This window comes from Manihot esculenta, chromosome 17, assembly GCF_001659605.2.
Source record: "Manihot esculenta cultivar AM560-2 chromosome 17, M.esculenta_v8, whole genome shotgun sequence".
In the NCBI taxonomy this organism is placed as follows: Eukaryota; Viridiplantae; Streptophyta; class Magnoliopsida; order Malpighiales; family Euphorbiaceae; genus Manihot; species Manihot esculenta.
The window spans coordinates 31,968,184-31,996,059 of NC_035177.2; the positions used below are offsets into that span (position 1 = coordinate 31,968,184).

A 27,876-nucleotide genomic window follows, 5' to 3' on the forward strand; every position below is an offset into this window, starting at 1 on the left:
GCATATTTAAAGAAAAAGAAATATCACCGCCAAATTTTCAAAAACGAAGCGCATCGTTTTGGTCGCGAAATGAAGCTAGAGTCTCAAGTCGTCCGTCTTTATTTCCACACTCACTCTGCGCATCGTTCTCAGCGGACCGATGGACTCCTATGCTCCGCTTCTGGAAAAAACCCGGGTCCCGCAACCCTCCCTCCAAAAATTTGCGGTAGTTTCAATATTCACGAAGCTCCGCTCTGCTCCGGCTTATCTCGATCCGGATTCCGATCCCGGAAGAGATGCTATCTCTCAGTGCCTGCATTCCTCATCTCCCGCCGTCGTCGACCAAACAGTTCGCGAGCTCTGTCGCCTCGTCTTGGACTCTAAATTGGATCTCTCTCGCGGGTTGCTGGAGCTCCAGTCTGCACTCGAAGGCGCAGACTCGAAATTCGTTGGTTTATTAGTTAAAGGACTGGGATTTATCATTCGGGTCGGGTTTCAGAGGAACCATGGGTCGTGGTGGGTTGGTTCCCCTGACAATCACCCGTTTGTTAAGGTCATTAAGTCTGAACGCGGGTTTTAAATTTGAATGAGTTTTACATTTGGTGTGCTATCTATTGGATAAAATATGGATTATGAATCTTGAAACAAAATTTATTAATTCGTTAACTTTTCTAGGAGATCAAAATTTATAGATTAAGTTATTATAGTTGCATTGTTGATGAATTTGAGTGCTGATCCTATGAGGGTTTTGGGTTGCAGATTTTATCTTGCAGAACTGAGATTCATTCTGAATTGGTGCATCAAGTTTTACTGTTTGTGGCTCAGAATAGACGGCTGGGAATGGAGGAAGTTTGCGAATTCTTGAGACCCTTTCTGATTTTTTCAATTCTACGCATACCCTTCTTAGGTTCTTCATCATCTTTGTTTGCAAGGCAGTTGATATCATCAATGACTTCATTTTGTTGTTCTTATCCCAATGAAGCAATACCAATTCTTCAGCTGCTGATGGGTTGCCTCAAGTATTTACCACACAGGAATTCAGATGTTAGTATACCTATTTGGAAACCATCTCTTTTGCTATTCTGGTTATGCTATCCGCTTCTGATGTTCAAGCTAATTTGTTTTTGTTTATGACTTATAGCTTCCGTGCAATCATGTAGTTATTGGGTACTATTTTCTTGAGCAGGAACTTAGGGACTCTTATTGTTTTTTGGAATGCATAGTGGATGCATATTCAGTGGTTTTGCGACAGTTGGTCCAGATTGGATTGGTTAGTTTGTATAGCCTATTTCAGGGCACCCTCAGTTGATCTCTGTTTCCTTCATGTCATCCATTACCGTTATAAGGGTCCGATGGACCAACATCATTGTTTTAAATTGTCCACTCTAATATGCTGTTATTTTTTCTTCTTATGTTAACAGCTGGTTGGTGAGGCCCAACGGTTTGGGGTGGAATTGTCGGAGACTATTCTTTCTCTACTAACATTGCCTGGGCATTCTGCTGGTGCCGAGCCAATTGTTGATCTAGTGAAGTGGTTGTTTGTCATTCAGAAAGATCTGAGCTTGTGTTATATACCTGAATTATCATCAACAGTGCTATCCTTATTTATTATCCTTATCCAATCTGATCTTGAACATGAACAACTCTCTTTGTTGAAATTCCTCATCTTCCTTTTAAAGTGGAAAAGTGAAAATGGTATGTCCGTTTAAACTTATCTTGCACATTTGTCACCTTACAGCAAATATCTAGTTAAATCTTATATCTTTTGCCAAGTTTTATGGTTAATGGATGTCATTATAAATCTTGCAGGCATATAAGATGCCCTTTTATTTACCAGTCTTTCAAAACCTCATTCAAGGCATCCCTTCTTTCTTATCATTGCTTTTCTAGTAACTTTACTATCTGTTTACTATGTGTTTCTTGCACTTCTGCTGTGCATTTATAATAGTGAAATTCAATTTTATAACTACTTCAGTTATTGTTTAAAAGACAGAAACTCATTGTTTTGGCTTCTTTGTTGTTTGTATGATTGTTCTGTTCATGTATTCCTAACATGCACAATTTTTATGGTAATTTCTTTATTTCACAGGATTTGTTGATAGAACCAAATGTGATTTCAGTGAAGAGCTTGTATTCACCTTTCCTGTCATCAGCCTTATGTCATCAACTTCTAGATCTGTAAAAGGTGCAGCAGCTGATTTACTTCTTGTGTTGGAAAAGCTTCTATTACAAGTTCTTAGAGAACCAAGGACTAAACTGGTCACAGAAGGGAGATTCCCATCTATCAGCTCGCCTGGGTCTATTGTTTATAGACTCTTGCAGCATCTGTGGTTTCAGGTTTTGTTATTATCTTTCTTCTGTAGTAGTAGCATTAGTGCTGCAGTAGTAGTTTTTTTTTGCCCCTTCTTTTTTTGTTATTCTAATGCTAATTTATGTTTTGTAATTGTTGTTATTAAATTCCTGGATGTTTTGTATGCCATTTTTGTATTTTGTTCTCCCCCAGCCCGTATGTATACATGTGATAGATGTTCTTGTTCCTGGCAAAGTTTAAGTACGTTATTTTGATTCTGAATTGATGTAACTCTAATACCAAATAAATGACTTTCTTCAGTTTATATGATTTTATGAATATGAAAATGGCAATGTATCTATACTATAGTAATACAAAAATCCAATTGTTGTATCATATAATATAACAGTGCAATAGGTTCGTGTGGCCTATTCCATTTAATTGTGATAAGGTCTCTAGTGAGTTTGATTGAAGCAATTAAAATAAGGCTCCAACATATATTCTTTACTTGCCAACCCAAAAAAAAAAAGCAGAGAAAAGGGAAAAGAATTGCAACTTCTCATAAGATATGATTGAGGTTTTGTAAGATTTTTGTGTTCTGTTTTTTCAGGACCAATTTTCACAGTCAACTTCCTTCTTTGTAAATTTTGCTTCTAATGATAAAACTGATGCCAAAGGAACACATAGTCAAGCAAGAACTTGGGCTTCTCAATTAAGAGAATACACTTTGCGGATCATTGACAGACGAAAATCTTCCCAATTCATCTCTCAGTCTGAAGAAACTTATTTAAAAGGTATGGAGTTCATAGATAATCTTGATTTGTTCCATTTTCTTTCTATATCCACTTTCCAACTAAATGTTCCTTTCAAAATATTCATATCATCATGACTATTTACCTTATAGGGATTTCCCCATTGCTCTGTGCAATTACTGGTGTTTTAGTGATGCATCAGTCCCTGGGAAACATTGCAATAGATCTGTTGGCTACTATTGTTACTATGGATCCTCAGCAGGGAGTTCCAATGTTGCTAGCCATTCTATTTTACTGTAACATTTTCACAAGAAATGATATTAATTACCAGTATATGTTGGTGAGACTTACTATTTTCCTATCCTAATGTCTACTGAAACTATCAAAATTTTCCTTATGTGTCTTTTATTTCTTTATTTCTTTTTTACTTATTTTTAATTTTTCCCTTTCAGCCAAAACTTTTGGCTATGCTTCCATCACTGGCTTCACATTTTCTGATGATACCGCTCATAATTCAGACTATTCTGCCAATGCTTCGAAATGGTGGACAATCGTGTGTGCTCTCTATAACTCTTGATTTGTGGCATTATTCTCTATTTTTTCATCATTCTGTATTGCATTTTGTTTTGGAGCATTTTCACAACATAGCACTGTATAATGCAGTGATAACAGTGACACTATGTTCTCTTTGCGGAAGAAAGTCCTTATTCAACATTATGAATATATTATTGAAAAAGGGTAGAGAAGGGTGGGTGGTAATGCCCTCATACATACATGCATGCTCAAAAAAGGAAAGGAAAAAAGGCAATATAAAACTGCACATTGAAGAGGAAATTATGTGATAAGAATTTGTGTCTCTCTTCTTTGCCTCCTTTTTATTATTCTTGATGCTTGTTTGTTCTTATTTTCTTATTCCTTTTGGTGAAATTTTAATGGTTTAAACCTTAGTAAATATTAAAGAATTTGGAATGGATTTTGCTGTACTTATGAAGCAATATTACCTGGATTCTTTGGTTCTTATCATCATGAAGCTCCTATTGCATATTGTCTTTAATCACTCTTTGGGTTTATGATCAAATAGGCCTACTTTAAAGCTTTATCCATTTTTGTTGAAGGTAAAAATTCAGCATGTGTTTTGTGTGTAATTGGTAATCAATGATGTACTTCAGCTTTAACCCCCTCATAGGAAAAAGAACCGAGCTTAGAGTGCCATTTTATGTCCTTTTTATATATTTCAAAATTTCAAAAAAATTCTATTACATTTGAATTGATGTCTTTTCATTAATTCCTCCTAAATTGCATTGATTTATTCTAAATATTTCATTTCAATTGGAATTTTCTAACTTTGAATTTTCTTAATTCCCATCCAGATAAAAAGTTTCATAAAGTGGTCTATTTTTATAGCATGTCTCTTTAAAGTGATTCAATTGATGGGATTTGGTATGATACTTATGAGATCGATGAGATTGATAATTACATTAAGGAATTGTTCCAAGTTATGATTATGAGGCAATATTTTTATAACATGCCACCAATTGATAACAATTATGTATTCACTGTTACTTAGCTTTTGTACCCTTACCAGTTACCTTCGTTTCAAGAGCATATGTAGGCTTCTCTCAAGGGCCAATGTTCTAGGATAGGGGCCAGTAATATCACCACTAAAATTATATTTATCAAGCACCCAAGTCAAATTACACTTACAGGAGCTTTATGTAATAAGAATTGATGCTTCATATTTTCTAGACGGATATCTCGGCTCTCGCATCGATGAAGAACGCAGCAAAATGCGATACTTGGTGTGAATTGCAGAATCCTGCGAATGATCGAGTTTTTGAATGCAAGTTACGCTCGAAGCCATCTGGCTGAGGGCACGTCTACCTTGGTGTCACGCAACCGTCGCCTCCAACCCCTTCGCCCCGTGTGGGGGGCGCGGGGGCGGACGTTGGCCTCCTGTGTGCTGCGCGCACGCGGCTGGCCCAAAAGCAGAGTCCTCGGCGGCGATCGCCATGACTATTTCCTATATATTGATATAAAATGCAAACTACCTGTTGATTCTCCTACATTAATTGTCAAGTTGATGTTGGTTTGTCTCACTAATTTTGTAGTTTTCATGTGTTGCCTGTTGTAGCTTGCACATGACATCTCTTGTGTCCTCCATTTCATTGCTTTGCTTCTGAAATGGTTTCTCTCATACTGTCTTACAATTTTCTAATGCTTGTAAAGGTTGAAATGTAAACTTAAACACCCTTGTTCATCTGTATTTTACTTGCTGCCCATTTAAGTTACTATTTATGTTGTATCTAGTGTTCTAATAAATGTCTCTGTATGTATTAACTAGTACTTCTCATTTATATCATTATTCAATTATATTGAGTCCACATGTGAAATGTAATTTTAGCTACTTTAGCTGCCTACACTTGTGCCTTCCATCATATGCATGATGAGGTTTTGGTAGAATTGTTTCCTTACGGTTACATGTTTGTTAAAATCATATGTTCTTGTGAGAGGAAAACACATTTAATATTTCAATAGCACAGGAATTAGTCTATTATTAGTTTTATATGATAGCTTCTGATATATCTTTTTTCTCTTTTTTTTTTCTACTGTAATTCTTTTTGTATTAGAGCGTTGTATGCCACAGGTGTTCGTTTGCTTTGTCAGACCTGGGCAATTAATGACCGTGCCTTTGGCAATCTGCAGGTGAGATTCTCTTTGTCTTCTTGGTGTTATGATAAATGTTTTTTTTTTTTTTTCTTTTTAGGATATTGGATGCAAACATTTGGAAAACATTCAAATAATTCACTCTCGCAATTTAGGGCTCCAGCAAATAATAACTTTTGGATATGCAACCCCAACGTGAAGGGAGAACTTGAACAATTAATTTTTTGGCTTCAAAGCTGTATATTGAACAATTCCAGTTGTGGAAAATTAAAGAGTTTAATTTAATTTAGTCTCTAACCTTAATTTAACACCAATAACAACTTAAAACTTGGGTGGCATTTAACAAAACTGCAAAAGCATGAATTTTGGCCGGTGGCCACACCTAGCCCTCTGCAGAGGTAATTGTTTGCAAGTTAATTCTGTATATGGACATTGCTGGGTATTTTAATTATTCATTTGAACAACTATTTAAATTTCTTTCTCTCCCTCCCTATTCCTCATGGGTCAACAATAAAGCCTGATATGGTGTTGATGTGGAGATGTTATTTAACAACCCGGATGATTGATGCAAATAAAGATAGTATGGTTTAAACTTTAAACACTGCTTCCTTCTTTTCCATTGAACTGAAAAATAAAGGGTTACATTTTGTGAACTTTGAAATTTCTGTGTATATTTCTTTGAGGATGATACAATATTTATATACAAAATATCCTATAATCATATATTCTAACAAGGAGAGTATTCCTATAATAATGCTAATACTTAATTGACCTACTATACCGCTTCCTCTCAAGTTGGAGCATATATATTAATCATGCGTAACTTGTTACAGATGTAGTCAACCTTGCCCTATTCCTATAATAATGTAAATATGCTAACCGTTGCATGTTGCTAAGCTAAACTGAGTTTCCTCTTCTCTGAGCTTTTCTGGGATACTCATACTATTGCTATATTCCCCTGATTTAATTCTAATTTATTTATTGACATATAGGCGGTTTTACTTCCAATAAGGTTCTCTGAGTTCAACTCTGATAGAAATATCTGTATAAGTCTGGCCACTTCTGTTCGAGATGTTTGCAGCAAAAATCCTGATAGGGGTGTAGACATTATCTTGTCTGTTTCGGTATGATGAGATAATATCTATTTTGTCTATGGATTTTGATTTAAGGCATCTGGTCTGTTTATTATTATATTTATTTTTAAAATTTGTATAACAGGCTTGCATTGAGAGCAAAGATCCTATTATTCAAGCGCTTGGTTTACAAAGCCTTGCTTATCTATGTGAAGCTGATGTAATTGGTAATCTGATCATGCTCTGAACTGATTAGATTTAGAAAGTGACTTCCTTGTGCTATCTATTTTCTTAATCTCTCTAAAATCCTCCCCATAATGGTTGTTGGCACATCTTTCTCTTCCACTAAATATAGTTCTAAGAGGTCAGTTGTTCTATGTGGGTTACTTAACTGCATTAATCCTTTTAGGTCAAATTTGCTATGTAGCAATTCCTTTTGAACTTCTAATTCAATTTTCTGCCTGGCTGGACATTATTGAGTTAAAAATAGCTGGGGCATATTCTGGGGAAGCAGACTCCCATTCCTTTTGAACATGAACTCCTAGTTATTCTTAGTATGGATGTGTGGTTGCTTTCTTTTGCACCTCCTCTTTTATGTTTATGCGAGGGTTATCATCACTTTGCATTGATTTTTTTTGCTGTTGTATATTGCTTATGAATTTCCATACTTTAAAATCAGTTGCAACTTTTCTTTTAAAAACACATCTAAATATTTTTTTAATAATGTTACTTGGTCGAATTTATTGTTTTCCATTTATTCATATGCATATATGCTCATATGCAGCTTGGAAATGAAATTCTGATTATTTTCCAAAAATGCAAATACTGCAAATGTCAGAGATGAGGCTTCTTCTGTTTTCCTTTGAAAATATTTTTGTTGGTTGTTTGTAGGATATTGCATCTGCTAATTGAACCTTCTATATCAAAATTATTTAATGTTGTGGACTTATAGTCAATATGTTATTATGTATCCAGATTTTTATACTGCTTGGGATGTCATTGCCAAGCATGTGCTAGAATACTCCTCAGACCCAGTTCTTGCACAAAGGTATAGACATGTTACTATCAACTGATACTTAAAATTGTAGCTCCAGTTGGGCATTGCTGAATGCTGATAGTGTAAAGTGCTTGTCTAATTAGGGACATGGAATGCTAGGTAAGCTTAATGGATTACCTGGCCTTTTCTAACCTAGCATTTGATCCTTTGGAAAAAAAAAGAAAGATGAATTCCCTAACCATGAGGCATCGTTGCATTTGAGTTGTGTCTTTGCAATCCGTTGTTACTTATTTCCTTCTAGGATAGCATGTTTCTTCACAATGCTTCTGCTGCATTCTCTATTCTCCTATGTTGTCCATTGTATATAGAGTGTAGTTCAGAATTCCACAGAATTTCCACCAATATTTTCCCCGTTCCTTTCAATTCAAAGGTAATTGCTAATTAGATGGACCTTGTTATTTCTGCTCAGTGTATGCTGCCTTCTTAGATGGGGTGCATTGGATGCTGAAGCATATCCAGAAGCTTCAAAGAATGTTTTGCAAATATTGTGGGATGTTGCTGTCTCCGTGCATTTTAGTCATGTGGTACAATGGGCAAAGGCAAGAGCTGCTGCTTTTGAGGCCTTATCCCAATATGAGGTGAGCTATGTGAAATAATGGAGTATTCTATGATTTCTATCTTTTCACAAACTTTTCCTGGATTTTGATTACTTCATCCTATTCATAAATTTACATCAGAGGTGTTCAATTCTCTATGTCTATCTCATTTTGACATAGTTATGCAAAATTTTCTCTAAATAACATGATGTTTACTAGGTCTCACATATAGAAAAAGGAATTCCAGATTTTAAGAGAGAGAGCATGGAGTTGCTTTTGTCTGAGACAGACACAGATGTTCTCAAGGCCATGGAAGGATTCGAAGTCAAGATCATAACTCATGAACACATGTAGAGGATATTCAAATATGTATATCTTTCTGCTTCTCATGTGGACATATGTGATATTGAACACTGACACTGATGTTTCATTTTTTCCAGGAATAGGCGAAGATTGGTGAAGGAAAGAAAAGTCACAGGAAGCAAGATTGAGAAATTACTGGACATACTTCCTCAGGTTCTCTTCCCTTCAGGTATGATAAGATAGCTGGTATTTTAAAGTCCACTTTAATGAAAAAATGCAACAATTGAAGACCATCTATTGGAAGTTTCATGAGAGGTTTATCATTAAATCTTATTATCTTTAAAGTAGATTGAGAAGAAACTGGGTTAAGTGGTTACACGGTTCGTTTTCTTATTTCCTTGGAAGGAAAATAAAAGGAGGGGAAAATAAAAATAAATGTGCACCGTGCGTCTTCTTATGCCATGGCTAATCAATTAAGCATTCAATTGCAGATGAAAAAAGTAATGCTGGGAAGCTACCTGGTGCAGCTTTATTATGCCTTTCATTTACCCCTAAAGATGTAAACAACCTAGGGCTGTCAAGAGTAAGATAATCCTTCTATTGAAGTAATTTTCTTCAGAAATTTCTGTGATCTTAAATCTGCATTTCTTTCTATCTAGGCATCATTAGATGTTCATGCTGCATATGAGAATGCCCTGGTGGAAATAGCTTCTTCTCTTCAGCTGTCGAGAAACATTTTTGTGGCCCTTCTTTCGCTGCAATCATGGAAAACCTTCATGCGCCGCTGGATGAGGGCAAGTCTATTATTGCTTGATGCAAAAGCTCCATCTGTTGCATTAGATAAAACTTCTAAAGCTGCTAACAATATCCTCAAGGTTCTCTATTCACTTGTCTGTTTCATTACTTATACAATATTGCCAGTGTAATGTGGTTATTGGCTCCAATTCCTTTTTACAGATTTTGTCATGCAGATTATGATGCGACTTGCTGAAGAATCCATCCCAAGGTCTGCTGAAAATATTGCTCTGGCTGTTGGTGCACTCTGTGTGGTAAGAGATTTAATGTAGTTGTAGAGTTATCAAGTATTTATAGTTTAACTGCTCGTTGTTGCCTTGACTATGCAAGGCTGGGAGATATAGGTAGTCATAAAATGCATTTCAATTAATGTTGCTAGATTTGCCCATGACCTGGGTACCCGTTAGGCCTGTGCATATTTCGGTTTAAACCGAAAAACCGAACCGAACCGATTAATTTCGGTTTTTCGGTTCGGTTAATCGGAATGATCGGTTTGGTTCGGTTAATATATTTAAAATTATTCGGTTTTCGGTTCGGTTCGGTTTAAACGTGTTAAATAACCGATCAAACCGAAATAACCGATTTCGTGAGCCTAGCCCTCCCCCTCCCCCTCTGATACCCAACCCAGGCCAGCACCCCAAACCCAACGACGACGAATCCTAACGACGACGAATCCTCTAAACCCATTATTCTCTTTCTCTTTCTCGTCGACCATGACCATCTAATGACTCTCTCCCCGACAGATCGCTATTCTTTCCGATGGACGACGTCGTTGAGGACGCCGATGAGCTACATTCATTCACTTCCGCCTCCGCCTCCTTCTCCTCCTCCTTATCTACCAATCTACTCTCCGGCAACGAGTCGAAGATCCCGGGCGTGGCGACGCAGACGATCCCTCCGCGGACATATCCAGAAGATTGGATCTCTCTCATCCCTCTACTACTGTCTAAACTGCAGACATTGAGATTTGAAACAAGAAGGCAAAGATAAAGAATTTGAGAGATGGGGTTCTTCGAGAAATGGATTACAGATTACAGATTACAGAAGAAACAGAAATGGAGATCCCATTTGTAGATTTCTTCTGATAAATATGGAGGTTGTTAGAGAGAGAAAATAAAATAAAATAATTAAAAATCAGTTTTGATGATTAAAGAGAGAGAGAGAAGGGCTTATCCTCATCCACTGGTTCGTTAATTTTGTTTTATTGTGAATTTTAATACTTTTGAGTAATTCTCCTCTGCTTCCAATCTCATAGTTGCATTTCATCACTTTTTAAAAAATTGCAGATTTCGGTTTGAATCGAACCGAACCGAACCGAACCGATTTTATCGGTTCGGTTCGGTTATATCATCATAATCGGTTTTTTCGGTTTTTAAAATTTTAACACTTCGGTTTTCGGTTTTTTCGGTTCGGTTCGGTTCGGAACCGAACCGACCGATTGCACAGGCCTAGTACCCGTCCTGCCTGGCCTGTAAAAAGCTAGATCTGTGCTGGGGTTGTTTCCTTGGCCAACATGCCAAGGGCTACTGTGGATCACGCTTGGAATTTGTTGTTACTTGTGGGATGTTGTTTAATTGTTATAGAGGGCAAATGGATGTTTGGCCTACTGTAAAGTTTTCAAGCAAATATGTGATTCCTAGATGGGGAAAACTTATTAGTGGCGTTCAAAAAGTAGTTCATCGATCTTGTTCCGTTTGAAAACGATAATGAAAAAGAAGAGGGAAGTAGAAGCTTTGAGAGAAAAATGCTTGATGACTCCCCTTAAGTCAATTGGGGTATATATACTACTTACAAGAATACATATTAGGTAAGAAAATAAATTAATTCTCTAATTATAGCCTAGCATATCCCAATTATATTACATAACCATATCCCTAATTATATACACAATCACTACAAATACTATTTACATAAAGTATCTCAACACTCCCCTCAAGCTGGAGCGTACATGTCATATGCTCCAAACTTGTTGCAAATATATTCGATTCGTGAACTCCGAAGAGATTTTATGAAAATATCAGCTAGATGATCATTTGAGTTAACAAATCTAGTAGAAATACATCCCGTCTCAATCTTTTGCCTTATAAAATGGCAATCCACCTCAATATGTTCGTCTTCTCATAAAAAACTAGATTTGATGCAATATGGAGGGCAACTTGATTATCACATATCAACTTCATTTGGCCAGTATCGCTATATTTCAATTCCTGAAGGAGTTGCTTCAACCATGTAGAAGGATAATATTTGTTGTATTTCACAATAGAGATTACAACCTATTTATACATGAGAGACGTTATCTAAACAGGAAGGAAAATCAAGCCTATGATTATACAATCCCTAAGATTAAGCAACTAACCCATCTATCAATATTTACTTCCTATATTAACATATTTACTTCCTATAACCTATAACACTCCCCCTCAAGTTGGAGCATAAATGTTAATTATGCCCAACTTGTTACATATATACTCAACTCGAGTTCCATTTAGAGTTTTAGTGAAGATATCTCCTAATTGTTCTCCAGTTCGGATATGTCCCGTTGATATTATCTTTTGTTGAATCTTTTCACGAACAAAATGACAATCAATCTCGATGTGTTTAGTCCTCTCGTGAAATACTGGATTGGAGGCAATGTGGATAGCTGCTTGATTATCACATCACAACTTAGCAGGCACCGAATTTGAGAATCCAACTTCTTCCAATAGTTGATGTACCCACAAGATTTCACAAACGGCTTGTGCCATGGCTCAATATTCAGATTCAGCCTTCTATACAATACCCAGTAGTTGACCTCCTATCAACCTTCGAGTCTGTCCAATCAGCATCAGAAAAGCATTCAATATTTGAGTGCCCGTGGTTACCATAGAATAGGCCTCGCCTTGGAGCCCCTTTAAGGTAACAAAGAATCTGTCCCAAAGCATCCCACTGGGCAACAGTAGGAGAGTACATAAACTGACTTACCACACTCACTGAATATGCAATATCAGGATGAGTCACCGTCAAATAATTCAGCTTGCCAACTAATCTTCTATACCTTTCAGGATCTACAAATGACTCGCTGTCTTCTTTGGTAAGTTGAAGGTTAGGGGTCATTGGGGCACTACAAGGCTTAGCACCATATTTTCTTTGAGATAAGAAGATACCTTTCTTACACCGCATAACTTCGATTCCCAAGAAATATTTCAATGAACCAAAATCCTTTGTATGAAACTGTGTTTTAAGAAATGTTTTTAGGGATGTGATGCCAGCAATGTCACTTTCTGTGATAACGATATCATCCACATATACTACAAGCAGAATTACTCCGCTATCAGAATTTCTATAAAACACTGAGTGATCACACTTACTCATCTTCATTCTAAACTATTGGACCACCTCACTAAACCTGCCAAACCATGCCCGAGGACTCTGTTTCAAGCCATAAAGGGATTTTCGAAGTTTACAAACCTTACCCTTTTTGACGTCGAGAGTAGCCAAGGAAGACACATTTGAGTGATTTGGGATACAATTTAGTAACCTGTGGACGAACATCACGAACAAAACAAGTACACCCAAAGATATGTGGCTCAATAGGAAACAAAGATTTAGTGGGAAATAAAATATTATAAGGGATATCACCATGAAGGATGGAGGAAGGCATGCGATTAATAAAAAATAAGCAGTGGATACAGTATCAGTCCAAAAACATTTAGGTACTTTCATTTGGAATAAGAGAGCTCTGGCTACTTCAAGAAGATGTCGATTTTTTCTTTCGGCAACTCTATTTTGTGAAGGAGTGTCAACACAAGAGGACTGATGAAGAATCCCTTTTTGTAACAAATAAGATTGAAATTCCCCTCAGAGATACTCTTTAGCATTATCACTTTGCCATTTGCTCTCGTTGAGCTTGTTGAGTTTTCACATCTGTACTAAAGGGCATCAATACATTAAGTTCTTCATAAACTCTTTTAAAATCCATAAAATAGGATGTTAAAGTTCTATCATTTTTCTCGGCTCGGTAAAACGCCTTGCACACATCATAAATACGGGAAATATTCCCTTTGCCAGAATACAAAAATTCCAAATACTCCATTAATTCTTTAACAAATTCACAGTGATTAATAAGACTAATCACCTCACTATGAATAGAATTTCAAATATGTAGAAACAAACAAGCATCATCCCTCATCCATTCTCTACGAGTTTCATCAGTTGGATGATCCTTGGTAAGATGATTATCCATTGCAATACTTCGTAAATAAATACGGATAGTCTTACTCCGATCTAAAAAATTAGATCCATTTAATTTGTGTTCCGTGATTTTAGTCATCACAGGAATCACATCAGTTACGGCCATCAGGACAACTAATCCAACAACAAAGGATCAGAAGAACAGTACCTGTGAACAGTACCCGTGAACAGTGCCGATGAACAGTACCCGAACATGAACAATACCCGAATATGAACAGTACCGAAAAACACCTCCACCCAACACCCGAACGGCAAACAAACCTCAGATCGGACAAGGAGTCGGTGTGGCGACTCCAGCGATGGTGAGATCCAAATGTTACCCTTTATGGATAACCCAAATGAACGGAGCCCTAAGTCTAAAAAAAGAAAAATTTTAAAACTTGATGAGAGAGAAAAGAAAAAAATCTCTATGAGAATGACTCTGATACCATGTAGAAGGATAATATTTGTTGTATTTCACAATAAAGATTACAACCTATTTATACATGAGAGATGGTATCTAAGCAGGAAGAAAAATCAAGTCTATGATTATACAATCCCTAAGATTAAGCAACTAACACATCTATCAATATTTTCTTCCTATATTAACATATTTACTTCTTATAACCTATAACAAACCAAATGAGTTCGCATGTTACCAAAGCCATAGTTCGATATTCTGCTTCTGCACTTGATCTTGCAACTACATCCTGTTTTTTTACTTTTACAGGATATAAGATTTCTTCCAATCATAATACAATATCTTGAAGTAGATCGTTTATCTGAAGGGGAACCTGTTCAATTTGCATCAGAAAGCCAATAATTTGTGAGTGACCCTTGTCCTCGTAGAGTAGACGTTTATTATCCTGTCCTGGAACTCCTTTGATATATTTAAGAATGCGAATGAGTGCATCCCAGTGACTACTGTATGGGGTTTGAAGAAATTGACTAATCACATCTATAGCAAAGGAAATATCTGGTAACGTGCTAGTGAGATAATTGAGCTTGCCAACTAATCTTCTGTATCTAGTAGGATCTTTAAGTGGCTTTTCCTGTTCAGGAACAAGTTTGACATTTGGATCCATGGGAGTGTTCACATGTCTACAGCCTAACATGCGTGTTTCTTTCAATATATCCAAAGCATATTTTCGTTGAGAAATCGCAATACTTGTTTTAGACTGTGCCATTTTAATCCCCAAGAAATACTTCAATTTTCCCACGTGTTTAGTTTGGAAATGACTGAACAAATGTTGCTTAAGCTGAGAGATTTCGTCATGATCATTTCTTGTAATGACAATATCATCAACATAGACCACCAAGTAGATGCATCTATTGCTATTATGATAAAAAAGTACGGAATGATCAGAATTACTTCAAGACATTCCAAACTGTTGAACTACAGTGCTGAATCGTCCAAACTATGCTCTTGGAGACTGTTTTAGACCATACAGGGAGCATTAAAGACGATATACTAAGTCTGTTTTCCCCTGAGCAACAAACCTTGGAGGTTGCTCCATATAGACTTCTTCGACGAGCTCACCATAAAGAAATGCATTTTTAATATTCAGTTGATGAAGGGTCTACTGATTAATTGCAGTCAATGAGATAAATGTTGCTATTGCTGCTGAAGGCATGACCGAGTAGGTGATGATGGAACAGGGAGTGAGTCATTAGAAGTACTTGCATTAAGGAAAAGAAAAATATCATTGTTATTAGTAGATAGGTGAGGCCGACGTGTGTAGACCTGAAGAGGCAGTATAGAATTGGGAGATGGACAAACTTGAGGCAAAGGAGAAATAAGAGTCGGAGGTATAGGCAAAGCTCTAGGAATAAAAGTTGTGTGCTGGACTAGAAGAAAAGTAAGGAGAGGTTTTAAAAAAGGTGACATCTGCAAACACAAAATATCTGTTAGTAGTAGGATTATAACATTTGTAACCTTTTTGAGGTCATGAAAAGCCAAGAAAGACACATTTGACTGATTTGGACTGCAGTTTGTCTTTGCTAAGAGTATGATCATGAACAAAATATATACATCCAAAAACACACAAAGACAATTGGGTGGAATTCTAGTTAGAAAATAGAACAAAATGGGGACTTTGATGCTGCAAAATAGAGGAAGGCATCTGGTTAATCAAATAACAGGCAGTGAGGACAATTTCCTCCAAAAAATGCAACGGAACATTATGATGTATGAGTAAGGTGCGGGCTGTTTCAATCAAATACCGATTTTTTTGCTCGGCAACTCCATTTTGTTGTGGAGTATGAGAACAAGAAGTTTGGTGAGTAATAGCCTGAGTAGATAAGAAATGAGTGAATGAGGAAGATAAATATTCTCTTGCATTGTCACTTCGCAATATCTTAATGCGAACACCAAATTGATTATGGATTTCAGCATAAAACTTTTGAAAAATAGAGAACAACTCAGAACGATTTTTCATCTGAAAAAGCCAAGTGCAACGAGAATAGTCATCAATAAAGATAACAAAATATTGAAATTCCAAAGTTTTACTAATCCGACTTATCCCAAATATATGAATGGATAATGTCAAACATAGAAGTGACCCTATTATTAACTTGCTTGGGAAAAGAAGCTCGAGTTTGCTTTTCAAGTTGACAAGACTCACATTCTAAAGAAGGCAAGGAAGAGAGACTAGGAATCGGTTTTTATAACTTGTTCAGACTTGGATGTCCCCAACGACTATGAATGAGTTCACCGGAGGTAGAAAACACAAAAGCAGTTGAGAGTTAGAAGTGGAAAAATAGTATAATCTTTGTGACTCATCCTGTTCTAATCATCTTCCAAGTACTTCGGTCCTGCACAACCACAGATTCAGCAGTAAAGATGACTGAACAGTGAAGATTTTTAGTTAATTTGCTAACAGAGATTAGGTTGTATGGACATTCAGGGGTAAATAAAATATTTTTCTAGGGGATAGAAGGAAGGAGATATACATTACCGATTCCTTTATCTTGAGTTTGTGAACCATTAGCTAATGTGGCTTTAGATGATGTAGAAGGTGAAACAAGAGTAAAGAAAAGATTGAGTTACCAGAGATATTATTAGAAGCACTAGACCTCGAGAATCCATGAACCAACAGGTAAAGACTTGGTTAGATAAGCAAAAGAATTACTAGAATGAGCAATATTTGATTGGGCCATGGGTACTGAATCTGAATCTGCCAAAAAAGAGGATTCGTGTCTGTGAGCGGTAGATTCGAAGCTACTGTTCACAAGTGACGGGTGAAGATGAGTTGGGCAGGTGATCAGACTTAGTGGGCTGGAGTCGCCGGCGTCGGGCGATGTTGGAGAAAGAATTGCTGGCATGAAAAGGTTGCCGGAGAATGGTTCATGCGCCAGCACGTGTACCGGAGATAGACTGCTTGATCGGCGTGTGGTGGCGCGTGGAGGCAGCTCTGGTGGTGGCGCTTCACCGGATCGCCAATCGGAAGCCGGCGAGAAAGGTGGGCTAGGTGGTGAGATCAATTGATTTTCAGAAAGTCTCCAAAACAAGGTGGCAGATTTGGCACTCACAGCTGAACCAAGTTTCTTGGCTCTGATACCATGAAAACGATAATGAAAGGGAAATGATTCCCCTAAAACCAATTGGGATATATATACTACTTACAAGAATACATACGAGATAAGAAAATAAATTAATTCTCTAATTATAGTCTAATCATATTCCAATTATTTCACATAATTATATTCCTAATTATATACACAATCACTACAAATCTAGACTATTTACAGAAAGTATCTCAATACTGTTGAAGGCCTAATGAGTAACAATCTGGTCATTCATAACCTCTGAGTTATTGGTGTGATCTGATCTAAACTACATTGTACTAGTATGATAAACTGTATTTTTATTGACCACTTTCATCATACTAGTGTTTGTATTTGCTTGCTATTGTCAGGTCTTGCCTCCATCTGCCCATACTATTAAATCAACAGCTTCAAATTTTTTGTTAAATTGGATGTTCCAATATGAACATGAATATCGCCAATGGTCTTCTGCAATATCTCTTGGATTGATTTCAAGTTGCCTACATGTAACTGATCATAAGCAGAAATTTCAAAATATCACTGGTCTTATAGAGGTAAGAAGGTTTGTGGTACAGTTTCCAAATGTTCTGTTGCAGGGAATATAAAGAAAACAATGTAGATCAAGAAAATTCAATTTTTTTGGGGTACTAGTTAAAGGATCAACTTAGTAAGCTCTTCTATGACCTACTTATTGACAATTTGTGCACTTAGGTTCTGTGTGGCAGCAAAAGCACCCTTGTTAAAGGAGCATGTGGGGTTGGCTTGGGCTTTTCATGCCAAGACCTTCTCACCAGAGTTGAAGCTGCGAGTAGCAATGAGCTGGACAGAGATGACTACAAGATACGGGAATTTGCCTTGCTAGGGAAGGTAGTTAGGACATTACTTCTGATGACAAGTAAGCTCAGTCAAGCGTCATGTGATATCCTAGAAGGTCTGTCTTCATACTTCCCCCCAGGCATTGGTGATTTGGAACCCAATATGACCTCTGAGCTGTTTCCTGAGAAGCATGATGACTTGGAGGAAGATATTTGGGGTGTTGCTGGTCTTGTCCTTGGCCTAGGTAGCTCTGTCAGTGCAATATACAGAGCTGGGGCACATGATGTCGTGCTTAAGATAAAAGATTTGATTCTGTCTTGGACTCCACATTTTGACACTCTAGTAATTAACTCTGGTTTTTCCAGTGAAGCCACAGACAAAGTTTTATCCGTGGGATCCTGTCTGGTGCTCCCTGTTGTTGTGGCCTTTTGCCAGCGAGTGGAATTGATGAATGGTAATGAACTGGATCATCTAATAACTGGCTATACTGAGCTTATATCTGAGTTACAGTCTGTGAAAAAGTCTGGTGCTATCCATCAGAGCTTGTTGATGGCATCATGCATTGGGGCAGGAAGCTTGCTTTCCTGCATTTTGAATGAAGCTGTGCACCCAATTAAAGTTGAACGTATCAAAGGCTTACTGGAAACATTTAGAAAATGCTACTCTAATCCTTACCCTGCTCTTGTTCATATGGGTGGGATGCTGGGAGTGATTAATGCGATGGGAGCCAATGCAGGAATTTTCATTCATAATTATCATTTCCCTTCTCCAGTGAGGACTGGTTATGAGCAAAAGGTTTGATCATATCTTCTTTTGACATTTTGAAAGAGTGAGGCCATTTACATATATACATGTTATGTTTGCTTGCTTGACAGGACTCTTCTTATGTCTTGGGTCCTCTATTTTCAAGCCCTATTTGTGAATCACATTTGACAGCATTGATTCAAGAGATATTCCTTGTTGCACAAAATTCTGATGACCTCCAAATGAAACACATTGCAGCTTGGGCAGTTTCTTTCCTCCGAAATTTTTTATGGTCCAAGGAACTGCTAGATGTTGACAATGGTATTCAGACTGATGTTGCCAATTCCAAAACAGTTTCTCGCAGTTTTTCCAACGACAGTTTAGTTATGAAACTATCTTTGTGGCTAATGCATCTGCATTACTCTGCGGTATGTCTGTCAAGTTTGTGTGACACCATTTATGATGCTTATCTACAGTTCAACTTATCTGTTTGCTGCCTATATTTAGAAAAAAGATGTACAAATTTGTTCCCTCTCTGCCTGGACTGTGCCTATTAGCTTCATACCTGTGTGCATGCACCATGGATTTTAATTGCTCTATTGAGTAACAAAAACAGGAGTGTAACAGCCATAATATAATGATAACAATTTTTTGTATAATTTGCGAAGTTCATGAAATAGATAGATATTTAAGGATATAAATAAAATTAAAATACAAAACTAAATAATTATCATCATTATATATATCAAATAAAGATATTAAATCTATCATTTTTAGACATTATTAGCTTAGTAAATCTAAACTAAATTAACTATGTAAACTCCATTATTCTTAGACATTTTTGATGTTGTATTTCAATTACTTATATATACTAATAAAAAAATAATTCTGAAAATGGTTCAAAATTTATAATCAATAACCTATATATTGAGCAAACCAATGCTTCATACTATAAATTTCATAAACCTCCTAGCACAAATCATAATTTCTTTAGCAAATGAGCAAAAACACCAAAAACATAGACAAAATAAATCATCCTTTGCAAAATATGGATGTGAACATTGTGAAGTATGGTTAATACTTGAGATAGAAAGTTGGGATAAACAGAAGAGGAACCAACCTAAGCCAGAACCAAACAAATTCCTGCCCCTCTGCACTAAATAAAAAGCATCCGATGTGAGCAGCAGTTGTTACCCTTTAAGTAATGGTCAATACCGGCTGTTACACCTGCAAATAGTTTTTCAGACATTATTTTGTGTGTATAACAGTAACGAGAACTTTCAAAACCTGTATTTAAGTAATAACTGTCATTTGAAACCATGGCATGTACATATAAACATACATTTATTTATGTGCAGATATATGTTCTTCTATGGTGTCTGCATGTCTAAGGTTGGTCCTTATCTTTTGTGTTAGGTAGAACCCTAAGAGATCTGGATCTCTGTGACATTTGCCAGAATAGAGAAGAAAAGGAAGAGTAATATGAAGAGAGAGAGAGAGAGAGAGAGACTCGGAAATAGGAACAGAAGAGAGAAGGAAAGATTCTAGGTTATTGCTCCTTAATAGTTCTCAATAGGCTGCAATGCCTTGTTTATATAGAACAGTTAGAAATAACGGTGTCCACCAATATAATCTGTTAAAAACCTTTCAGCTACCTTCCGCTATCTTCTAAACTACTTGTATTGTAGTCCTCTTTTTTGTGACACTTTGTTGGTAGTCAATTTTTCTTTCAGATTTATTTCTATTCTCTCACATAGTCTGGGAGTTAATGGTAGCAATCATTATTAGTTGTTAGCTGGTTTCAGCTTGTTGAATCCCACATCGGTTGTGGAAGGGGTAATGTGCCCCTTATATGGGCTATAGGCACTCCTCCCCCCTTGAGCTAGCTTTTGGGGTGAGTTAGGCCTGGCCCAAATTTAACATGGTATCAGAGCCTCTCCATCCGATGTTGGGCGCCCCATAAATGTGCCACGCACCAGTAAAAATTCTGAGCGTGAGGGGTGTGTTGAATCCCACATCGGTTGTGGAAAGGGGTAATGTGCCCCTTATATGGGCTATAGGCACTCCTCCCCCTTGAGCTAGCTTTTAGGGTGAGTTAGGCTTGGCCCAAATTTAACACAGCTCATTAGATTTACATATTTGTTATTGTTCTACATTCTATTTATTTTATGAAAGGAATGGTTGCAAGATAGAATGCTGGCTGTTTTGGCTGCAAGTAAATTTTTGGTGGTTTAAATGTTAAGTGGGATAAATTGAGCAAGCTGTGCTGCAGGAATTATTTAAATTAGAAAGGAACGTTCATAAGAAGTTAGAGAAAGTACCAATGATGCTGTGCAATTTTGGACTGATAGAGGACTTGTGAAGGAAATTGTTATGATGTTCTGAAGGACGATAATTGAAAATCATTGTGGCTTGTGTTGGTGGGAAAGGTTGTGCATTGCCTGTGATTTATGGAGAATATGTTCCTACACTGAGCTGAAAGCAGAGAGAGGAAGACTTGATACCTGTTTTGAGAGTTGAAGGGTATATTCTAATTCAGATTGAGCATTTCTTTTGAAGGAAAATCTAAACTCAAACTTTATTCTAAGATTTGTGGCAAATTTAGAAGTAAACTCGGTGGGTAAACAAATTAGCTTCTCCCCATGGCCATGATACTGGTTCACTGAAACAAAGAATGATGCAACTATAATGAAAGAGAAGAAAAGAGGATTTCAGAACTCTGTATCTTTTGCAAGGATGTCCCGTGTTATGGGGTTTGGAGGGAAGAGGGAAGGGTTGATTTTCTAATTGTGGAAGAATGCAACTTTTCTGGCATATTATTAGAAGAGAAAAAGAATAGACAGATGCTGTTTTCTTGATGAATGCATATCTTTTGATGTTTCTATAGTAGGGAGTTTGGGTTTTCTCAAACAGTCAAGGGGATTCAATTGTCCTAATCATCTTGAAAAAAAAAAACATGTTTATTTGAGTCTGAGTTTGACAAAAACCTCTTGCCATCTTGTGCAAGTGCTAGATGGATTTCTTTTTCCTTGGGGCCCATAAATATATTAAGGATGTTCCACATTCACAACCAGCGTGAAAAGTGGGCTGTAACAAACCTCTCCCATCTAGGCCTTGTAACCTTGCTGGGAAAGGCCAGATTACATAATAATGATTTGACGTCTTTCATGTCTATAATAGAATTTAGAAGGAACAATCAGATACCAGCAAATGGAAGTTGGCCTGGGTTGGCCTTGGACCAATGTGTAGAGTTGGATGCAGCTGGCTTCTTGTTATTTGACCTAGTAAATATACTGAGGACCTCTACCTTGCTCAATGGGTGTGAATATGAGTAATGAACTGTGTGGATATTTATAATTTTTTTTGGTGCACACAAGGATAGAAGTCCTTTGACCCTTCTTTTGTCGTAGGCATGGATCTTCTCAGACTGTTGAAGTCATTGAACTGTCCTGATCTGCTTAAAGCAGATCATCTCTGTTAGTTCTTAAACGTCTGTGTGTGTGTGATTTGTGCTTACATGCATTTGTTGGATATAATGGCTGAGGAAGGTGTGTACTTGTCAAACAGTGGAAGGATATTTGATTGCATCTGCTTTTATTTGACATTGTGTATGGGCACATGCCCATTGAGTGAGGGCAGCATATTTGGGTCCAGTCCATGAGATATGGGACAACATTTGGATGCAAGTTTGCCTTCGTCTTAAGCATGAGGCTAAAATATCTGCAGTTAGGGAGAATTTCTTTATGATAGTTTTATCTGTATTTTGCTTCAATGGTCTTTCAAACTGTTGACCCCTTCATTCAGGGAGTACTTTTATGGCTTTATTTATTGATTGTAGTGAATGCTTCCCCTTCTTCTTGCTTACGAGAGATGATTGAATACTTGTGGCTCCTTTTTTGTATTTGTGGAGACATTCTCTATCTTTCATCTTTAAAAAAAAAACAAAAAAGAAAAAAAGCAAAATCAACTGCTGATCAGTTGTGAACTTGTAATATTTTGTTCCTTTTATAATACTCTCTCATGAAAATCACATTGGATGTCTGATCTTCTGTGAAATCTTTAGACAAACTACTTGGAAAGTGTCTTCCATGGATTCTGGTGTTTAATTTCACTCTGATCTTTGTTGAAGGATACTTTGGGAAAATCTCTGCATAAAAAGCAATTATCTATGAATGTTCCATCATTTTTTAAAATTTTTTATCAATTCTTTTTTTCCTTGACCTTTTGAGTTCAGGAAGGTAAAAGTCCACGTGTTGGCACAGTGTCAGTTGTTTTAAGATGTCTTTCAGGAGCTCCCAGGTTGCCAACCATGGATTGGGGTTCAATCATTAGGCGCTGCATGAGATATGAAGCTCAGCTTTCTGAGTTGTTACCACCAGATTCAGCTCTTGAGAAGAGAAGCCTCAGGGAGGAGTCTCTTCTATTCTCAATTGCTCACGCAAACCAATTTGATCCTCTTCTGACTTTCCTTGATGAACTATCTGAAGTGTCCAGGTTCAGGACTCTTGAGCTGAATCTGCAGTCATGTCTGCTTGTACATCTAGCTGACCTGACGAAAGTATTCTCAAGTTCCCGGCTAGAGAAATTATTTGATGATATTACGGAGTTCTTTTCGTCAGATTCTTCACCAAAAATGTATAATTCTAATCAGACAAGGTCACTAAGGATATCATTCTGGAGGGGCCTCTGCCAGTGTTTAGATGAAGCTTCCCTCAGTTCTCTTGAGTACATGCCAAACGTTGAAAAGTGCATGGAGGTGCTGTTTTCAATGTTGCCTGTATCAGAATCATCTGCTGTAGGATCACATATGCTAAACCCTGTACAAGAGTGGCGTGAGGCGGTTAAATGCTTAGCAAAAGCTCGGGTCAATTGGTTGTTGGATTTCTTGCAGGTAAACATGTTGCTTTTGTCTATTTCCCAAGTGGATGATATCTTTCGAGAATAGTCTTGCTTCACTTGGCTACTTATGCATGTGATTATCAGATTTTAGTCCACTTCTCTGAAAAAAGAAGGGGGAAAAAAGCCATCAAAGAAACCAGGTTGAGAAATAAACTTCTGTGCTTATACAACTAATCCTTATCCCAAACTAGTTGGGATTTGCTATGTGGATTTTTTTTCACCATTCAGCTCTATTTTGTATTAATTTAGCATCAATTTTAAAAAATTGTTAATCTTTTGATTCTACTATCATCCATGTTGTTTGAGGTCTTCCATTTTCCTTCTTACTCCTTTTGCTATTAACTTATCACCTTTCTGGACTAGAGCATTAGATGCTTTGTGGACATGATCAACCATCTTAGTCAACCTTCCCTCTTTTTATTCTCGATGTGCACTACACGTACCCTTTGGAGGATTTGGTCATTCTAAATTTTATCCATTATCATAGTATCAGACATTCATCTTAACATTGTATTTCTGTGATGCTTTGAGGGATAGATATTTTGTAGTTCTATGAGAAAACAAAGTTCAGAATTTTTTCCTTCAAATGATTTTTAATCACTTAATTGATATCTAATTGCGGAGCTGATCAAATTAGGTTAGAATTAGGACTCGTTGATCTGAGTTTATTTTACCATCCTTCCATTTATGATTGATGGGCTTGTATATTCAATGTGTGCCTCGCAGGTTCCACTGGTAAATCTAATACAAGGAGATGAGCAATTTAATGAAACCCTAAAGAAGATTGTAGCAAAAGCCAAGCTAGTAAGGATGGGTTCCATCACACTGACTGAGCTTGGAAGACTAAAAGCTTATATACTGAACTCTAGATCATATGGTTAGTTTCTTTGCTGTGGTAGTTGGGTAAATAGGAACTAATGCTGATTCAAACGTTGTTATTATTGGCATATTAGTGCAACTCTAAATTGAATTTGAGTACTGTGGTTGTCCTCCCATAACCATTATTTCCTTTTCTTCCTCCTCCCACCAACACATGCCCACCCAAAAAATAAAAGCATTTATTGCTGTGAACTGCTTTTTCAGTCTTCTTCTAACTTGCCATAGTTGCAGGTATTTGGAATGTGCTTGTTGAAGTTGTAGCAGCTTTGCAATATGCAGCAGAGGGTAGCGTCAAAAGACAGTGGCTTGTTGATGCGGTGGAAATTAGCTGCGTGTCCAGTTATCCCTCGACGGTAGGCATATCTTCCCTAAGTTACATTGGGAAACGAATAGGGGAATGTTTCCAAAACAATTCTCTGTCTCCTGCATGCATGAGTGATGTTTCTGTTTGTTAAATAGCATGGCATGGTACATTGTGCGATTAATTCTTTTAGTGCAGTATATATAATTCCTCCTATTGAGCCCCACAGAGAGACAGACAGGAAGGCCTGCCAGGGGGAGGTCAAGTGGTTAGTAACATTGTAACATTGATTGCAGTGGGGCAAATCGGTAAATTTAGGTCTCTGTATAACAGTTGCTATGATTTTTTTTAAGGGGATTATTTCTTAGTGCATTTCACATTAACACTAAAGAATTAAAGTTCGATTTTTTATCAAAATCGGATCCTGAGCTTTTGTGCCATTATATTGGCAATGTTGAGCTAGCAATAGCTCAGATGCATAAGCAAGGGAAGGGGAATTGGCATGAAAGAACTCCATTGAATAATTTAGGAAAACAATATAAAGCATGAATTTAATGAGTTGCCATGTTTTATCACATAAAAGGAAGTTTAATTTTTATCAAAATGGTACCTTGAGCTTCCGAGTAATTACATTGTTATTGAATCTATTAATTGGTGTTGACCTAGCAAAAGGTCAGAGGCAGAAGCAATGGCAGGGGATTTGCCACATCATTGTTCAAGTGATAAATCCTAAATCACATGATATGTTTATGAAATAGTTCCTTATTTTTTGAGATAATTTCACAAATGTACCCTGGGGTTAAGCAATTTTCTTCTATTTGGTGCTTCAAAATTGAATCAATGAGTTTGGTTAGCATCACTCATATTACAAGTACAGCTTTTTCAATCCATGGAGATTGGTATATTTATAAAATTATTCCCTTTTTCGGGATAATACCCTGCGGTTGGAATTCTGTTTTTTTCTATGTGAAACTGAATCGGTTAGTTTGGTTAGCATCAAATTATACTTTTTAAGTGCAGTTTTTTCAATCCATAGAGATTTTACTTGAGCTTGCATTAATATGATTCATATCCATTTCCATCTTGAGCTGGTTTGCTTGTATACAATACTTTTCCTCAACTGCCTTTTTTTTTCTTCATAATTTTGCTGACGCTTAAACAAAAATATTTTATTTTATCCCACAGGCACTCCAGTTTGTTGGTCTGTTATCTGGAAGCTGCTGCAAATATATGCCTCTCCTGACTTTGGACCGATTAACAGTATTAAGTGATCTACCAGTTACTCTTCCCTCTCTTTTGTCAGAACCCAGTTGGGAAATTGTTGCAGAATCCATTGTTTCTCATCTTTTGGTATCAACAGAACGCATATACCACTGGGTTACCCACGTCCGCATGGTCCTTGACAATGATGCAGCAAACATGCAGGCTATCGACGAAAGCGAAAATGACATGGTTGATTTTCTTTTGCCTGTGATGCATCAGGTCTGTTTATCTTTGAAACATTACTTGCCTTTGGAGAAGCAGCTTAAGCTTGCAAGCATTGTGATAAAATGAGGCTTGTCAATTAGGTCATAGGAAACCTTCAATAGCAGGCTTTTTTTTTTACCCACTTTTGTTGCAAGTCTTTTCTTTTTCCCCTTCATATACTTCTCCACACTTGATTAGGTGTTCTGTTCATGTTGTTATGAGAAAGTTTTATGGCTTGACAAACTGCATAGATGGTATAATTTTAATGCTTCTTTAGTTTAGTCTAATTTGAATCAATTTTTCGTTTTTACAAGTAAATAAAATAAATGGAAATGGTGTGTTAAAATTAAATTTTTTATTTTAAATTAAAATAAAGTAACAAATTCAACTAATATGATATTGTCTTATCAGGTTTTAGATACATATGACAACACATGAGCCTTGCAGATAAGAAAGAGTTGGACCATGTGACGAGTTTTAAAGCTTACTAACTTGGGTGACAATCTAGTTAGAGGCATACACATGACAGTCTGATTATTGGTTGAAAAGTATAATAATTTAAAATTAATTTAAAAGGGAATAATAATTAATATAATAAATATTTTTCATCTAATATATAAGAAATGAGAAAGAGAATAGAAAGGGTTAATTATAATTAGCTTATTAATGATATTATGTGTATATTAGTTTTGATTAAGAAAATTTACATCTGTCGAGTAAATTGGTCAAAATAGGAAAATGCCGAATTTTGTTATATAAAATTAGAATATTAGGCTATATATATGGGAAAAGGAGAGCAAGAGATAAGAGACTTGAGGAGAATAGAAGAGATGTGGTTTATGACGCAAACTCCTTTAGACTTCAAACTCATTTATGGATGAAACACCGAGAGTTGTTGTTGGTATAACAACCACAATAAAAGTCTTTCTTAAAGATTTTTAATATTTTTTAAAATGATACTAAATTTGATTAGTTCTCTGGTGAAAAAAATAAATGAAAAATTAAAGCTTTTATACCTGCAAGTATTTTAATTATATGTGTATTTCTATTATCTTTACAAAAAAATAAATAAACTGTTGCTCTATATTACATTATAATAAATTTTAAATTGTTGCGGTTGACATATGTCTCCAGTTTAAATAAAAAATAATAATTTTTTATTATTTTAAATTAATTTTTATAATAATGTAATTTGATGTCTTATATCACCTTTGAAGGCAACTCTCAAATTTTGTCCGAGTAAAATTATATTGAGATCATTGATTATGTCGATTTTGGCGAGTCAACGATCAATAATCACTTAATTTAAAAGATTTGACGTATTGGCATACATGTGATTAACAAATTTAAGAAGTATGCTAAAATGAGCAAAAGATCATCCAAAGTCATTACTGAAATTGCTCCCTGGAAGTCTGAAACCACCATAAACAAGAGCCCTAGCTTGGCTTGTTGCAGATGATATTTTTAGTTATGATCCTTTAATTTGGTTTTGGCTTACGACACGAACCAAACTCATTTATGGATGAAATACTGAGAGTTGTTGTGGGTATCCCTACCACAATAAAG

The 27,876-nt window shown here is 36.5% G+C and overlaps 1 protein-coding gene and 1 non-coding gene across 5 annotated transcripts; both read left to right on the plus strand.

Moving 5' to 3' along the window:
* The first annotated feature begins 46 nt into the window (after positions 1 to 46).
* On the plus strand, positions 47 to 26,553 carry LOC110605335 (protein RST1). Of its 4 annotated transcripts, none has more exons than XM_043952627.1 (25): positions 48 to 532; positions 739 to 1,023; positions 1,166 to 1,249; positions 1,401 to 1,674; positions 2,069 to 2,316; positions 2,880 to 3,063; positions 3,174 to 3,361; positions 3,474 to 3,574; positions 5,646 to 5,724; positions 6,678 to 6,809; positions 6,904 to 6,985; positions 7,734 to 7,806; positions 8,225 to 8,393; positions 8,571 to 8,701; positions 8,792 to 8,883; positions 9,146 to 9,237; positions 9,314 to 9,529; positions 9,626 to 9,703; positions 17,576 to 17,758; positions 17,916 to 18,815; positions 18,896 to 19,192; positions 22,999 to 23,655; positions 24,390 to 24,540; positions 24,774 to 24,895; positions 26,029 to 26,553. In XM_043952627.1, exons 1-25 carry the CDS (start codon positions 140 to 142, stop codon positions 26,395 to 26,397), a joined length of 5,580 nt encoding a protein of 1,859 aa, XP_043808562.1. In that variant the 5' UTR covers positions 48 to 139; the 3' UTR covers positions 26,398 to 26,553. The 4 variants fall into 4 exon arrangements, with proteins under 4 accessions (XP_043808564.1, XP_043808562.1, XP_021599525.1 ...); XM_021743833.2 differs by having other exon boundaries at positions 49 to 532; positions 5,649 to 5,724; XM_043952628.1 differs by lacking the exons at positions 48 to 532; positions 739 to 1,023; positions 1,166 to 1,249 and adding an exon at positions 1,789 to 1,837 and having other exon boundaries at positions 1,540 to 1,674.
* LOC122722319 lies at positions 4,757 to 4,912 on the plus strand. Its single transcript, XR_006349287.1, has one exon. It is a non-coding gene; the product is annotated as a 5.8S ribosomal RNA (ribosomal RNA).
* Positions 26,554 to 27,876: the final 1,323 nt, after the last annotated feature.

Excerpts from the sequence above, each read along its gene's own strand:
- LOC110605335 (XM_043952627.1), top strand. The coding sequence starts at position 140 with ATGGACTCCTATGCTCCGCTTCTGGAAAAAACCCGGGTCCCGCAACCC. Across the intron at positions 1,024-1,165 it reads TACCACACAGGAATTCAGAT|GAACTTAGGGACTCTTATTG; the intron begins GTTAGTATACCT and ends TTTCTTGAGCAG. Across the intron at positions 18,816-18,895 it reads GGACTGGTTATGAGCAAAAG|GACTCTTCTTATGTCTTGGG; the intron begins GTTTGATCATAT and ends CTTGCTTGACAG.